This window comes from Peromyscus maniculatus, chromosome 9 (genome assembly GCF_049852395.1).
Source record: "Peromyscus maniculatus bairdii isolate BWxNUB_F1_BW_parent chromosome 9, HU_Pman_BW_mat_3.1, whole genome shotgun sequence".
NCBI classification, from domain to species: domain Eukaryota; kingdom Metazoa; phylum Chordata; class Mammalia; order Rodentia; family Cricetidae; genus Peromyscus; species Peromyscus maniculatus.
This window is the reverse complement of record NC_134860.1, coordinates 63,175,331-63,192,064: the sequence shown is the minus strand read 5'-3', so window position 1 is coordinate 63,192,064 and position 16,734 is coordinate 63,175,331. Positions and strand designations below refer to the sequence as shown.

At 42.2% G+C, this 16,734-nt stretch overlaps 1 protein-coding gene across 4 annotated transcripts in view; it reads right to left on the bottom strand.

Moving 5' to 3' along the window:
• The window catches only part of Ints9 (integrator complex subunit 9), an 88,970-nt gene that overhangs the window by 46,462 nt on the left and 25,774 nt on the right, over nucleotides 1–16,734 (bottom strand). For 3 of the 4 annotated variants that reach the window (XM_076545195.1, XM_006988790.4, XM_076545194.1), the window contains 3 exons: nucleotides 11,867–11,994; nucleotides 5,392–5,452; nucleotides 2,392–2,454 (listed from right to left, as the gene is read on the bottom strand). In XM_076545195.1, the coding sequence (XP_076401310.1) occupies nucleotides 2,392–2,432 (41 nt within the window). In that variant the 5' untranslated portion in view covers nucleotides 2,433–2,454; nucleotides 5,392–5,452; nucleotides 11,867–11,994. Of the gene's footprint in view, nucleotides 1–840; nucleotides 914–2,391; nucleotides 2,455–5,391; nucleotides 5,453–11,866; nucleotides 11,995–16,734 lie in introns of those variants that run through there. The other variant, XM_042285020.2, reaches the window with a different exon arrangement.

Below are 16,734 nucleotides of genomic sequence, written 5' to 3'. Positions count from 1 at the left end.
CTCACCGTGGATGTGATACAGATGTCCTAATACAGACAGCAAATAGCAGGGTAGGAGGGCTAGCTGTGGCAATGTGGCTGGCTCACCACTATCACTCTGGTAAGTTTACCAAATAAGGGACAACAAAATTTTTTTCATTACTGTTCTTTTTAAGTTTTTGACTTTTCAATGTTAGGCTACCGTATTCATAGGGGAGGAAACAAAGAGAATAGTGGTCACTTCTTAGAACTCCAAGGGGGCTTTTCATGTATCCCTCTTGTGACAGTGCCCCGGATGGTAGCACCTTGTACGCTTTTCCTACAACTCCTCTGCCTTCCCACCTGACAAGCCTCTGCATCTAGTGGAGGGTGGGGTGGCCTCAAGCACGGACTGTGGGAAAGGTCAGCCAGTGCAGCTGACAACTCTTTGTCACAGAGGAGTTAACCCCCAACCACATGATACCCCAGGATGAGCACAGCTGGGTCATCAGAGTGGTGAGGTAGGAGAAGGGGATGTGGAGTTGTGTCCTGCTCAGAGAAGAAGTAACAAAGATACTGATGACAGAAGCAATAAGAAGCAGTGTGCCATCTGGAAAGTGGGTATTTTCTGGGTGAGTGACTTAACACAGAAATAATTTAACAAAACTGCCAGCATCACCAGCACGTGGGTAAAGGACGTAAGTACCTCACTGCTAGGAGAATGCATCTCGTGCTGTGTAGCAGTTTTCTCTAAGATAAAATACTCCATCTCAAATGAGATGCAGTGTTGTCAAGGGAGGTGAAACATTCCATCCTGCAGGGGAGCTCATTAAATTTCAGGAAGTAAGCAACCCAAAGGCTTCAGGAAGTCCCTGAAACTGACCTGATTCAGCAGGCCTCTTCTTCCTCAAGCATATATAAGCAGGGAGGACTGCTGAGGACACACTCACACTAGCAGGCTGCCTGAAAGAGGATTAGAGCACCTGAGCTTTCCAGAGGAGACACTCCTGGACTTGTCCAGCGGCCTGCAAGCTGTGCAGGAGACTCCAGGGTTCTATCTTTTGTGTACCATCACCATGCTGGGTGGGATTTTAGTAAAGTAACTGTCTTTGAGCCATTTCTGTCCTATAAGAAACCCCTCACCCATAGTCCTTCAAGTAATACCAGTAAAATTCACTGGTTCACCAAGTTGTACTTTGGTGGCGTTCTCTCTCTGGGTTATTATCTGTCTGGGGTGAAATGGTTGTTCACATCTCCCAGGAATAGTGTCACACAGCATATGGAAACAACAAACCTACAGCAATATCCCATATCTATCAGCCTTAACCCCACACTCTGCCCTGTACTTGCAAGACAATATCCTCATGGTGGAGGTAGTTCTATTCTCTGCTACCTCTAGAACCACTTTTAAAAAAGGAAATTAAAAGAGTAGCAGAGGGACAAACATAGGAGAAAACCATAGAAGTGATAGTTAAAGCAACAGTGAAACTCAAAAGCAGACCCTTTCCTCCCATGTAAGGACTTGGAAGGGAAACCTGACTGTTCCCTTTCAAATGTAACAGTTAGCCCAGAGTCCAGAATCATGGAAAGATCTGCTGAGGACAGTCAGAAGGAAAAAAAAAAAAATTCTTAATTTATGTATCTAAGACTCATAATTACATAAATATTTCCCCCAAATAATTTAATATTGGAACCATATTTATACACTGACATTACATATTTAGTTATATACTTCAGCGGGATGAAAGATATTTTACCTTTAAAAGTGTTGTGTGCAACATTTAGTTCTGCACTCTGTAAACAGGGCCACATAGTCCCAGTGCACGGCCGCTTACTCCACTGTACTGGGCCATCCATCACACAGTGGAGATCAGAGGGAAACAGATAGTTAAAGTAGTTTTAGGGGTCTCGGATAGGTCTGTCAGGCTCACTGGACTAGAATTGGTGCCTCTCCTGTTTCGACCACAACCATGTTTTCTCCAAGTCTTAATTAACAGCAATATGACTCTACCTTAAAACAATGACTATTACCATTTAAGTCGTATAATCTTGCTTGAAAAATGATCTCTGGCTTTAGAAGCCTCCATGTCTGAATGGTACAACCAGAAGTGCACTGTGACATGTAAGTGTTTTACTGAGAACTGCCGTACTCTGGAGCAAGTCACAGTCCTCAGAACACTAATGCGCATGCTCCACACTCTTGGCCATGAAGTCAGGGTTATAACAGTCAGTGCCATCGGTGGTGTGCTGAAGTAAACACAGCACCTGGGACACGGGACCTCCGACCAGATGGGGACTGCCCCAGCAACTGTTAAGTGACAAATGCAGTAACTAGTGAGGGAGGCCTCAGGGTCACGACACTTTAACTACGCCTTGACTCCACAGTGCTGATTACAGCATGCTTTGCTTCTGGTAAGAATGGCTTTCGTCTTACCTCTGGTAGGCAGAATTCAGGCACAGAATCCACAAATACATGACCGGAGCATTCTTTTAGCTCCTAAAAGAGATGGGGAGGAAAAATACTAAGAGATACTTAATAGATACAGTACCAAGGAAATTCAACCTCCACACCTAACTTGGAGGGTGGGATGTTATTTTTAGACAAACTGTTTCTTATTTAGGCTCAGGTTGGCTAGGTGCCCCACGGAGGGTGGAAACGCAGCTTGGTGGCAGACTCCGGTTGCAATCGCATTCCCTGCCGCCTCTTTAAGAAGTTAGGAAGAACACGTGCTGCTGCTAGAATTTGCAACCCAGTGTTTTCCAAGAACTAGTTACCAAGTCAAAGCTCCCTGGGCCCTGTCTAATATTTAAAGGACCAGAAACCGGAGAGCGGGCCAGGGACCGAGTATTTATGACAAGGACTTCTGGCGATTCTGCTGTGTCAGGTCAGGAGTCCAGTCCCAGACAGATTACTTAGGAGCCTTTTCTGCCACGGACCAAGAGCTGAAGGAAGGGGCCTAGTAAGGAGGGAAGCTCTGGAGCAGGGTGGGGGGTGGGTGGGAGTGGGTGGGGGGTAGGGATCAAAGCGCTGCCGCCGCCGCCCGCCGCCGCCGCCGCCGCCACCACCACCACCACCACCACAGTGCACGTACCGCCTGCTTCACAGAACACAGGCTTACTTAGGAGTCTAAGTAATTAGAATAAACCTTTTAATCAAAAGGAGGAAGGCTTATGTCTTAAAAACAGGATCATATAAGCTCCCACCTCAGATGCTACTGCCCATATTTATACGCACACCCGAGTTTGGATTCTCCCAAAGGCTGGCTGTGAGAAAAGAGTCTCAGAGCAGTAGCTCAGACAGGGTGCTGGTTTTCTGGTGGTTTTCCCCTGCAATGGGGGGTGGTAAACAGAAGGCACGGTGTCTGGAGGTGGACATGCTATGGAGCCACATTCCACCAGAGCAGCTGCATTTACTTCATGTGGCAACTCAGAAGCATGTCAGACAGTCCTGAGTCCACTGAGAAGCAAGAGGTCTAGAAGCCCAACCTGCCAGTTCCCATGTAGTAGCAGCATCAAAACAACTCCCAGAGCCACACAGATAAGAGTGGCTGAAGTTATGCCAGAGCACACTGAACTGGAAAGGCTGGCGACCTGGGCGGGCCACCGACAGGCTGGCTGCAATGTCCCCAGAAAGCCACAGGCACTTTTAAACAAGTGGTGGAGTTTCTGGATCATCAAGCACATGTCTATCTTTTTTTTTTTTTAAGACAGTGTAACCTTGGCTGTCCTGAAGCTCCGTAGACCAGGCTGGCCTCAAACTCACAGATATCTGCCTGCCTCTGCCTCCCGAGTGCCGAGATCAAAGGTGTGCGCCACCACCAGCTGACACATGTCTATTTTATAGTCAAATCAGTTATGATTTGACAGTGACCTTTGCTGTCAAAGGGAAATACACAACTTTAGTTCTACCATGTTTCCACAAACCACTCAACAAATATTTCTATATATTCACAAATACATATCTAAATTTACCACAATCTGAATTACTGAGTCTGTATTTGAAAACAGCGTGTCAACTACATTACTATCCTTAGGAATCTTAAAGTCTTTATTGGAGTCTTAAATACTTCTTCCCCTTGAATGTGCTCTTGTGAGCACTGTTTAACTATTGATAGGATGAGCCAAAATAAGGAGATGAACAATTCTTAATTACAATGGACCTGCTAGCTAAAAACAAATGGGCAATTAATTATGTTTAATGGGGGAATTCCCAGCTCCTTCAAGATGAGGCTAAAATGGAGGTGTTGGAGAGGTGGGAAAGAAGAGGAGGTTTTTTTCTTGTTTGTTTGTTTGCTTTGTTTTGATTTTTTAAAATTTTCTTTTGTGTGTAGGGTGCTGCAGGGGTTAGGGGAGGATATGGGGGGACCAGGAAGTGAGCAGAATTGGGCTACATGACATAAAACTCCCAAAGAATCAATAAAGAAATTATATTAAAAACAAAACAAAACAAAACACCAGACGAGCCACACCAGGGGCTGTTTGAAACCTTGCATGATTTTAAGAGGGCACTGTGATCTTCCTATCACCAGAGCACATCCTGTGATAGACTCTGGATTCTCAGCCACCAGGCCTGCAGGAGCCTCATTGCCATTCCAAACACTTGCAATGTCACTGTCTTTCACTCACCACTCCCTTTTAATGAAACACTCCCACATACACATGCAAGTCATTTCACTCACAATGCAATGGTAATGCAATGCTTTTGAGCCTTTCTCAGGGATGATTTATAGTCAGCAGGAGACCCAGGCTGAAATCAGGTACACAGGTTCCTGAATGTCACATAATTTTATAGTCAGCCATGAGGGAAGTCTAGTTTCAAATTATGCATCTGGGTTGCACATGAGTTTGGGGTGCAGCTACAGGAATTAATTCTGAAAAAAGCCCACGCATCAGCAGTGTCCATTAAAAGGAGTAACTGTCTTACTCAGATGAATCATGTGAAAGATCTTTAAACTCATTCAGCTTTTTAATTTTGAAGCTCAGACAAGGATGAATGATTTAGAGGACCACGGAGTGGCGTAGAGACGCTCTGCACGTTTTAATCTTCTACCACTGGCAAAGTGTCCCTATGTCACAGTTTTAGTTTCTTTAAGCACTGGGATCTCATTTAATAAGCTGACCAAACTCTAATAAGTATCACCTTTGGGACCCTAATTACAACTGTAGACAGCTTTCTTTCTTTGGTGATAAATTTGCAAAGTCTTTAAGATTGTCACAGACACAAATGTGACCTGAGGCCAAACACAGAGAGTCTGTAAAGGCACTTATAGATAGCAATTATTAAGTATTAGAGAACTTAACATGAATCGTAGGGTTTGGAAGAGAATACACATGAAAAAAACACAATGAGCCTGAGTCATCAGCATGGCTCTGGCAGGACAGGACAGCTTTCCACTGTGGATAGGCAGGATTCAGTTTGTATTTTAGATATTACCTTGTCCAAAAAAGCATTTCCATCTTTTAGAGACCAGCCAGGAAGATTAGACAGCCTGGGACTGCAAAACAAAAATTGAATTATCCTAAATACATTATAATCGTCAGTGAATTCAAGATGACTTTACATTTACCATACAATTAAACGCAGTGAGCAGTTACAGGCGGTGATTTTTACCCAATTAACGGAGAAGATGAAAACTAACCATGTTGTACTAAGCCTAAGAAACTGTTTTACATCTGGCTATGGTGGTCCTCGCTTATAACCCCAACAGCTGTGAGGATGAAGCATGAGGATTTCAAGTTTGAGGACGGCCTAGACTACACAGTAAAACCCTGTCTGAACAGAATAAAACAGCTGGGTATCACGGTATGTGCCTGTGGTCAGAGCTCTCAGGATGCTGTGGCAGCAGAGCGATGCAGAGGTCAGCCTAGGCTGTACAGTGAGATGCTATCTCAAAAATACCCAGGGCTGGGAATATAGCTGGGTGACAGAATGCTTGTTTATCATGTGTATGGCCCCAGGTTTAATCCCTAACACTACTGAAACCAAAACAAAGGGTGGTCATGTGGCAAAAGAACAGGTTAGCATAAATTGGGGAAATTAAAAGAAATTATGAAGAACAGAAAGGGAAGAGTGCAGATGAAATACGGAGAGCATTTTAGAGCTCCCAATCACTAACTACCTTGGCTTTATCTTGTGTTCAAAAGCCATTAGGAGTGGAGGCAGAATGAGTGGGTAGCTTCACAGACTCTGAGAAAGCAAACTCAGGTTAGTTGCTGGGCTGTGAATTCAGTGCTGGCAAGTGGATTGCACCAGGTCACCTAGAACTCTACTTGTGATCTCCTTTTGCCCAAGAAATTTTTATGTGATCCTAAGTACATACAGGTATATAAAATAAGTATACAGGGGCTGGAGAGAGAGCTCAGAAGTTAAGTGAGTACTACTCTTGCAGGACCCAGGTTTGGTTCCCAGCACCCACACTGGGTGTCTCAAAACCACCTGTAAACTACATTTCCAGGTTACCCAATGTCCTCTTCTGGCCCCTGAGGGTACTTGCACATACAACGTACATAAAACACTCATACACATACACTAAAAGTATATAAATAAATCTTAAAATAAGCATAGAAACCAAACATTTACTAATAGTCATAAAGAAACAATCCTTTGGCATACATATTACCTTATCATCTACTAAAGATCAGAGTAAATCTGCATACTAATGAAATAGATGTACTTATTTGGTTTTACAAACATCAATAAATCTTGGCTGAATATTGGCTTCCCAGAGGAATCAGAAATCTTCAATATTTTTTCAAAGTTGATAAACATTTTGATTTTGTAATCATCAATGTTAAGAATGCCATCACACATGAATATATGATTTTTAAAAAAATGACAGAAGTAGGGTCATTTCAGAAACGGGCATTCTATCCTCACTCCAAGCCAGAATTCATCTAACAATTTATGAAACTCGAGTCAGTAATTCAAACAGCAATGTAAAATATTAAATTGTGTTATTATGTATGTGTCAGAGGCTGTATATGTAGCATGGCATTTGTGTGGTGAAAGAATAACTTTCAGAAGTGGATTCTCTCTTTCCCTCAGGTAGGGCCTTGGGATCAAATCCAAGGCATCAGCTTTGGTAGCAAGTACTTTTATCCTCTGAGCCATCCTACTGGCTCAGAAATAGCAATTTTTAAAATCAAACATTTTAACACAATACAACCCAAAGTTACATCCAGATTTACTAACTTTACTATTGTACTAATCTGATACTTGTATACAGGAATGGTAGGAAAACACTGTCTTTGTTTTTTTTTTTTGTTTGTTTTCGAGACAGGGTTTCTCTGCATAGCTTTGCGCCTTTCCTGGAGCTCACTTGGTAGCCCAGGCTGGCCTCGAACTCACAGAGATCCGCCTGCCTCCGCCTCCCGAGTGCTGGGATTAAAGGTGTGCGCCACCACCGCCCAGCCTGTTTTTTGTAATTAACCATTATGTTTTTATAGGAATGTAAAATCATGTATGTACAGTAAAAGCATTGCAGTTCACGACATGCAGTAGTCTGGAGTGGAGATGATGCAGGCAGTGTGTACCGGCACTGCAGAACAAAACAACAAAAAACACATATGGGCCAACAAGAGGGCTGTGCAGTAAAAGTACTTGACAAGCAAACCTGAACCTGTTCAACCCCCAGATTCCACGGCAGAACCAAGTTCTGAAAGGTGTTTCCTGACCTTCACACATGTGTTGTGTGTACGGACACACAACACACACACACACACCCTACACACATAATAGCAAATTAAAAAATCAAATAACTATTTAATTCTAGTAATCTGACTCAGTTTTATATACTAGAGACCTGAAATGCCAGCAAATCAGGAGAAAATGCTAGAAAAATGATGATTGCAGAGGAATATGTTATTACTGCACTTAACTATTTTAGAACCATTTCTTTGACACAAAGGATACAATTAAATTTTTTTGGTCAGGAAATCACACATGCAAGACCTGTTTCCTAATGATTGTTTACTTGTGAAAATGTGAAAATTTTCTAATCATTGTTTATTTGGGAAAATGTGAAAATTAGTCCCATGATGAAATAACCTAAACCTATAAAACATTTGCCTAGAAAAATAGTGAAAGGGAAGTTGAATGTGATAGGCAGTTTTTAAAAACACATTTTTATAATTTTCTAGTATGAAATGTATTACACTTTTAAATCTGAAGATAAATATCAAAAAAGACATGGTGTATTAAGTATTAACTTATTTATTCAAAAATATTTATTAGTAGCTCATTACTCTACTCTGATCAAAGTGTAGAAAACAGGAAAAGAGCCTCAGCATTTGGTCCAGATCTGTAGAAAGCCAGGCATTCACTCAGTCACTCAGCATCTTCATGTCAAGCACCTAGGCGGGTCCTGGGCATCTGTGAATGAAACACACATGCCCCTCCCACAAAGGCAGGCAAGACAGTACACACCCACACAAACAGCCAGAGAACAAACAAGCTGCTCAGAGGACGGGGTGCCACAGAGCACCAAGTACCACAGAGATGCCCAACAAGGACCAGTCTAGGCAGCATCACAAGACTTCCCTGGGCCTAGAATTAAACTGAGGTCTGGAACACCAGGGTCCAGGGGGAACTCAGTTGAGGGTCTAGGTCTGGAGAGCATAGGGAAGGCAGCAGGCATTTTCACCATGCTAGCAGGAGCACTGAGTCCCGCATGATCTCCCAGGCCTGCATCTGGCCGGTGTCATCTGCACATCCTTCTAGCACAGACACTGCCACCTTAGATGATCTGAGAGAGGACTTTCTGCTGGGCTGGCCTGGAGAAAGATAGGACCAAAGAGGGTGAGGAGCTGAAGGTATGTACAATAAGAGCAGTCAGACAAAACACTGAGAGTCTAGAGTGCTAGATAAGCCCTGGCTTGTACTTCTACAAGATAATTCTGGGGTGGATGATAAGAGAATAATAATTCTAACCTAGTATGAGTAACATCAAATACACCCATATTAAAAGACAATATAAAATAATTGACTCATATGTCTAAAAATGTCAAGGTCATTAAAACAGATAGACTGAGAAATTCTGGGCGCTGGTGGCGCACGCCTTTAATCCTAGCACTCAGGAGGCAGAGGCAGGTGGATCTCTGAGTTCGAGGCCAGCCTGGGCTACAGAGTGAGATCCAGGACAGGCTCCAAAGCTACATAGAGAAACTCTGTCTCGAAAAACAAAAACAAAAACAAAAACAAAAAGAGAAACTCTTCCAGATTAAATGAGACTTAAAACCAGGTAACTGAATACAATGTGTGGTCAACACAGGATACTAAATCACAAATTCTCCTTGGATTTTGTTATAAAGTACTGTATAATGAAAGCTGAACTGGTGAAATGGAGGAATACTAACAGGTATATAGATAAGGACGAAAGATAGAAAGTCAGACAGGTCTGGTGATGTACTCCTGTAATCCTAGCATTGGGAAGTGGGGGCAGGAGGATTATGAGTTTGAGGCCTGTCTGGTCTCAGTAAGGGATGCTTGACTAGCATTTACAAGGCCCTGAGTTTGATCCTCAGCACTACGCAGACACAGACACTCCCATCTCTACCCCAAGTTTGCACTAAAGCAAAGATACAATGATTTAACACTGACCCTTTTAATAATGAAAAAACTCTGAGAAGGTAAGGCAGGATGGGCTCCAAGGAGGACAGTGATTTACTCAGAAAGCCAAATATTTACTGAGCTGCTATTACAGGCCAAGAATTGGTCTAAGTGCTGGGAATGCAGTGGAAAACAAAATTCCCGTCCTTATAAAACATCTTCAGTGGAGAAAAAAGATAATAAATATGTATATATGAAGTAATGTAATAGAAAGAGCTGCAAAGACAAAGCAGGGTAAGGGGTCAGGGAGGGAAGGATGGATATATTTATTTTAAGCAAATGTGTCCCTAAGTGTCTGGCTTGAATGACAAGAGGCACTTTTTAAAAACACGTATTTGTGTAGTGTGCCATGCATTCCTGTGTGTGGAGGCCAGAGGTTGAGGTTGTCTTCTTTGATCCCTTCCCACTTCACTTACTGGCCCAAAGCTCACTGATTGGGCTAGTCTAGCTGGCCAGGATACCCCAGGGAGTCCCTGGCTCTGCCTCCCCAGAACCAAGATTAAAAGCGGGTGGGCAGGCCTGCCTGGCTTTGATGTGGGTGCTGGAGATAGGAACTCCGGTCCTCATATGTGCACAGCAAGTGCTTTATCCAGTGAGCCGTCTCCCTAGTCCACGAGACACTTTTCATAAAGATCTCTAGGAACTGCCAACCACCCCAATCAGTATCACTTCCCTCTGAAGTAAGAATAATAATTAAAAAACAAAAGGCAGGAGAGGAGGGTGTGAATTTCCCTCCTTACCAGTGCTGGTGACAGAGGAGTTACCTAAAGAGAATGAGCAGGAAAGACAACATGAAGCTGGTACTGTCTGACCCATTCTGGTTTTGGTAGTCAAGAACATTCATGAGCCCACAGAGCAGGCACATCCTCTTTAGAAACCTTCATAGTATCTAAACAAAGTGACTATCATAGAATGTAGGTGGTTGTTCATCTCAAATACAGGCAGTCTCCAGCTATGCACTGTCTCTGCTGAAGGACTTCATGCTCTTTGGGGGTAAGAAATCAGTTTTGTGATATCGGTATCCCTGGTCCCACATAGGGCAGATTTTTTTTTTTTTTTTTCTTTTTTTTTCTTTTTTCGAGACAGGGTTTCTCTGTGTAGCTTTGCGCCTTTCCTGGAACTCACTTGGTAGCCCAGGCTGGCCTCGAACTCACAGAGATCCACCTGCCTCTGCCTCCCGAGTGCTGGGATTAAAGGCGTGCGCCACCACCGCCCGACACATAGGGCAGATTTTTAATAAACATCAAAATAACGAATATTTTATTCTTTATGGGGAAAAAAGACAACAGCATCCAGCTCTTTAACTAGGAAGCAATCTGCCAACTATGTAAATACCATCTTCTCCCAGTCTTGGATAATATCTATATTTTAAAGTGCTAAGTATAGTTATAAGTGAATCCCATCAACTTTGCATAAAATGTAATCTGAAATTATCTGTGACCTTGTCCCCGTGGTCCTTAGTTATATCCTTTATCTCAGAAAAAGATCAATGGTTGATTATAATTTTTCTGGATGGTTCATGGGGTTATCATTGTGAATAATCACTGTACTCGGTGCTGTCTTCAGGAAGGACTGAGATGAATTAGACGGTTTACTCAGTTCACTATTCTTTTAAGCTCTTCAATTTGTTTCAGATAGCTTTTCCATCTCATTTCTGATATGTGGTTATCATTTTATTTTTGCTACTGTGAGCATATTTGATTTTAAAAGTCACTTTTCTTATAAACTGTCCTGTCTAAGTAGAAGCAAATGAAGAAGCAGCTTCTTAAAATCTTAGTTTAGTGTCAACAATACTGACTGTAAGGTCAAGGCAATCTAGGTGACTTAGGACATGGACTTGGGAGATTCATACAGAAACACACACACACACACACACACATGATCTAAAGTTGACTAATATGAAAACAATGCACAGAAAAGAAATGTCAGCATTTACTCTGTTGAGCCCCTGAAAAGGCAGTTAAATGATCCTAAAATTCAGTTCTGGAGCTCATCAGTTAGTCATTTATTACCTCTTACATGAATTAAGAAGACAGATGAAATATACATGACCTCAGTTGCACTGAGCAGTTGCAGAAACATTTTACAGAGGCCCCGAAGAAGTTGGAATAAAGGAGTCAATCAATAAATCAATAGAGCACTTTCCACCAACACAACCAAAGGAAATTATTTGGATAGAACAATTTTAAAGGGACAAAGCAAATGTATGAGACAACACAAGGTACAAGTAATGTTCATACTAATGGGTCCCATTTTTCAGGGAACTAAAGCTCATGTTACCTCAGGATGCATCAGCACATACCTTTGAACAAGAGGCAGAGGAAGGAAATTGAGGGTGGAAGTCATGTCCAGTCCGCAGTCCAACATAATAGTGGTGGATTTGAATTTGAGCACATTGCATGGTAAAGTTGGGTGCCCTGACAGGCAATACTGAAAAAAAAAAAAAAAAAAAAAATCAAGTTATAGAAACAGCCTAGGAAATGAAGTAAAAGCAGTCATCTCCTGTAAGAATAATGTGTGACTCAGCTAGTCTTCTATGTGACATCATCTTCTCCCAGAAGGGCAGTGTGTGAGCTCAGCTAGTCTTCTATGTGATGTCATCTTCTCCCAGTTGTGTGAGCTCAGCTAGTCTTCTATGTGATGTCATCTTCTCCCAGTTGTGTGAGCTCAGCTAGTCTTCTATGTGACGTCATCTTCTCCCAGAAGGACAGTGTGTGAGCTCAGCTAGTCTTCTATGTGACGTCATCTTCTCCCAGAAGGACAGTGTGAGCTCAGCTAGTCTTCTATGTGATGTCATCTTCTCCCAGAAGGACAGTGTGTGAGCTCAGCTAGTCTTCTATGTGATGTCATCTTCTCCCAGAAGGACAGTGTGAGCTCAGCTAGTCTTCTATATGACATCCTTTTCTCCTGTTGAATTCTTAACTACTTGTAATGTACAGATCTCCTACTGTCCTATCTTCACCTGAGTACTGCTCGAAGCTGGAGAGAGCCGATGGAACTGCCTGAGTCCTCAAATTATGTGTGATGTTTGGGTCTCTCAGCTGATAAACACTGGCTTTTCTGGAAGAGGAAACTGTTGTAGACTATATATCAAACAGGAGATTCATATCTAGAATCTATATGAACAGCAAAAATTAAACATCAAATAATTTAACTGATCAATGGGCTAATAAACTAAACAGAGACTTCTAAAAAGAAGAAATACAAATGACCAATACACATTTGAAAGAGTGTTCAATATATTGAGCTATCAGAGAAATGCAAATTGAAACTGCTTCTGGATTCTATCACACTCTGGTCATGACTATCATTAAGAAAACAAGCCAAGAACAGTGGTGTCTGCCTGCAATGCCAGCACTCAGAGGCATGAGGAACAACACAAATCTGAGGCCAGCTAGGCTTCTTATCATGATGACCCCACCCCAAAAGACAAAATAAAAGCCCAAACAAAGATGACAAGTGATGGTGATGGTGTGAGGAAGGAGGAACCCTTACACACTTCTGAGGGGATGTAAACTGGTAGAGGCAGTCTGGAGAGTTCAAAAAACTAAAAAGAGACTGTTGGAGGAGTCAGCTATTTTACTCCTGGGCATATACCTGAAGGACTCAAAGTCAATAGTAAGTGCCATAGAGATACTTACACATCCATTTTTATCGCTGCCTTATTCACAACAGCTAAAATCTAGAACAAGCCTAAATGTCCAACAACAGATGAATGATTGAAAAAAATGTGGTACAAATGTGCCATGATTATTCTGTTGTAAAGGAAAAAGAAATCATGGAATTTACAGGAAAATGGACAGACTTGGAGATCATTATGTTAATGAAACAAGCCAGACTTAGAGATCTTCAGCGAGCAGAAGAGGGCAGTGGAGTATGTTACATGAAAGTGGAATGGAGCACTATTTGTAAAAAAGAAGGGAGCCAATCAGAGGGAAAGGGAATGGGAGTAGGGAAGGGGGAAGAGGTGTGAATAACAAAATATAAAGACATTTACATATGAAAACATCCAAATGAAATCTATTGCCTTAAAAATAACTTTTAAAAAGGGACATGGTTTAAAAGGTTAATAAGCACAGTAAAGGTCATGGCTCCGCCTTGTCAGCAGAAATGGCTCCAAAGGATGCATGCATTCTTGATGTGCACACTTGAAGCAGAAGGGTGAGATACTCACTCTCAGCCAATCAGGAGTCAGTCTCTAGTCTAAGGCAGCAAAAGATACAAGCGTGTACTACAGAATAACTTTGACAAGACAATGCCCTGACCTAAACATTTCTTATGCTCTTCTTAATGTAAAGGGAAGAATGCCTGTGACACACTGAAACTTTTCTCTCCGGGTAGTACCCTGTCACTGTGTGTCTGTGTCTGTGTAGGCTAACGGGTGACTCTGGGTGTTTTCCTCAGTTGCTCTCCATTTTATTTAATGAGACAAAGTCTCTCACTGAAGTTGAAGCTCATAGATTTGGCGAGGCTGGCTAGTTAGCAAGCTGGTCTAGCCAGGGATCATCCATCTTTGCGCAGTATTCAGATTATAGGTGGATGCTGCCATGCCCAGCTTTTTATGTGGGTGCTGGGATATATGAGTGAAGGTGAGGTAGGTCCCTTATGCTTGCTTGGTGGGGAAACATTTGATTGGCTGAGTCATTTCCCCAGATCCATCTGCCATCTTTAAGGAGCAAAGACCTTTTCCTTGACTGATTCAAGTCATTCTGGAGAAGTTTCCATTGACCTGTTAGCCCAGAAGATGAAGCAAGCCATGCTCTTAATCCCTGAAAAGTCCACTGCTCTCATTTAACGCAAGGACAAGGTAAGTCAGAGCAATGTCACATCAAGCTTCCCACAGCCAACCACTGCTTAAGATAAGTCTTTTAGGTGTCTACTGCTCTGTGTGGTCTCTGTACATGGTAGGAATCTTCTACTTCTCCTCAGAGGTATTATGAGAAATGGTCACTTCTTTTAAACTGTTTGCATTATCCAAAAATATTAACGCCAAGAACCAAGAAACTGAGTGCTCTGTAAGCTTCCTTTGGGACAGGCAATGAAAAAACGGGGAGGGGAGGCAGCGGAGATGTTCTATTGCTGACTTTCAGCAAGAAACCAACCCTCAAGCTAGTCACTACTTGGTTGCAAATGAACCAGAAGAGCAGCCTGTGGCTTATAACTGTTATGTTAAAGATGAGCCAAAGTCAGGAACTTTAAACCAGCTGCAGACTGGAAGGCTAAACTGATGAAAGCAGGCATTATTTCAATTAGTTATTACTTTCTAGCCCACAGCTAACGAAAGCTAAAAGGTATAATAAATACAGTTAGCTATCTCCTGTCTCAAACAGCCATCCTGAATTTTGGGTCACACAGAAGAACTTTTAATTGAAACAACAGACTGTTTCTTTCTCAGTTAGTCTAGGAAGGTGGAACACATGTTTTATGGCCATGGTCCTCATCATCCTGAGCAGAACACAGTTTCATGCCATACCAATAAATGCTACAGTGAGCCCAAGACTTGAAGCAGCCAGTTTGTTCTTGTCCTAGTCAGCTTGCTTTGTTCACAAGGTGTCTTTTTTACTTTTCTATTGTGGTGACAAAACACCATGACGAAGGTAACTTATAAAAGAAAGCATTTAATTGGGATTTGCAGTTTTGGAGGATTAGAGTCCACTACCATCATGGTGGGGGGCAGGGCAGCAAGCAGACAGGAGAGGCCCTGCAGCATAGTTGAGGGCTCACATCTTGGAACACAACCAGTAGGTAGCCAGAGCTAGCTGGGAATGGTGTGGGCTTTTGAAACCTCAAAGCCCTCCCCCAACAAGGCCACACCTCCTAATCCTTCCCAAACAGTTCCAAAAACTGAGACCAAGTATTCAAACATATGAGCTAACGGGGGTCACTGTCATTCAAACCACACAAGGTACACTTTATTTCCTTACTTTCATTTTTTTTGTTTTTTGGGTTTTTTTTTTTTTTAGACAAGGTTTCTCTGTGTAGCTTTGTGCCTTTCCTAGAACTCACTCTGTTGCCCTAGCTGGCCTCAAACTCACCGAGATCCGCCTGGCTCTGCCTCCTGAGTGCTGGGATTAAAGGCATGCGCCACCACTGCCCGGCCCTTACTTTCATTTCAATAAAAGCTTACTTTAACTTCTTTGGTGTCTGCTTCATTATTTGGAACAGCACTCTAGGAGAGGCACCATTTATTACAGTCATCAAAGGACAAAGGGCTAAATGTGAGTGCACAATATGTTTAGAGTACCTATGAAAGGAGACAGACCCTGTTCCCATTTCCCTAATTTGCAGGGACAAGGAAACCACATATTTTGGTTTGGTTTGGAAGAGCCAACATATGTGGAGGTCCTCCTGTCTCCCAGGATCTCAATCATGCTCCCAGCATGTACTGATCACTGTGGGTCACCTGCATGGAGAGAGAGAGAGTGCTGGCCAAAGGTTCCTCCAACAAATAAAAGAGGCATACCCCATATCACCCAGAGATGATCATTACAAGCCTCTAATGGGCTCTCTGATCACAGTGCAGCTATAAGATCAAGCCAACAAAAAACCAAAGTCAGCAAGGGATTTCAATTTTAAAAATAGAAACACACATCTATGTTAAAAAAAATCTTCAAAGATAGAGGAAAGAGAAGTATTAAGGTCATACCTGCCTAATTATTTGAGTATTTCCTCTCACTTTATGTGAAAGATGTAATTTTTGTGCATAGGTAGAGGGTATTGGAAAGATGGCTAAGTGGTTAAGAGAATTGCCTCCTCAGGTTCCATTCCCAGCACCCACATGGCAGCTCACATGGACATACTCTTCTGGCCTCTGAGAGCACTATATGCATGTTAACACAGATATACATGTAGGCAAAACCCATCCATATAAAATAAATTAAAAAATTTAAAAAGATGTAATTTATTATGAAGTTTGGGTCCTGCTTTTAAAACTCATGATGACTGTTTTCCTTGTCTCAGTCAAGGAAACTTCATGTTCATTAGCTAAGCAAATATCTTATCACTCATCAGCCAATCATTCCCTTATATTGAACACAAAGATTTGCAGAGTATTCAGTTACAGACATGGCTGTGCTGATCACATGGTGCTGGAGGATTTTTTTTTTTCCTTACTGGACTGCTTCTTTCCTGCATTCTCAGAAGTGGTATTAACTAGGTCAAAAAGTATGA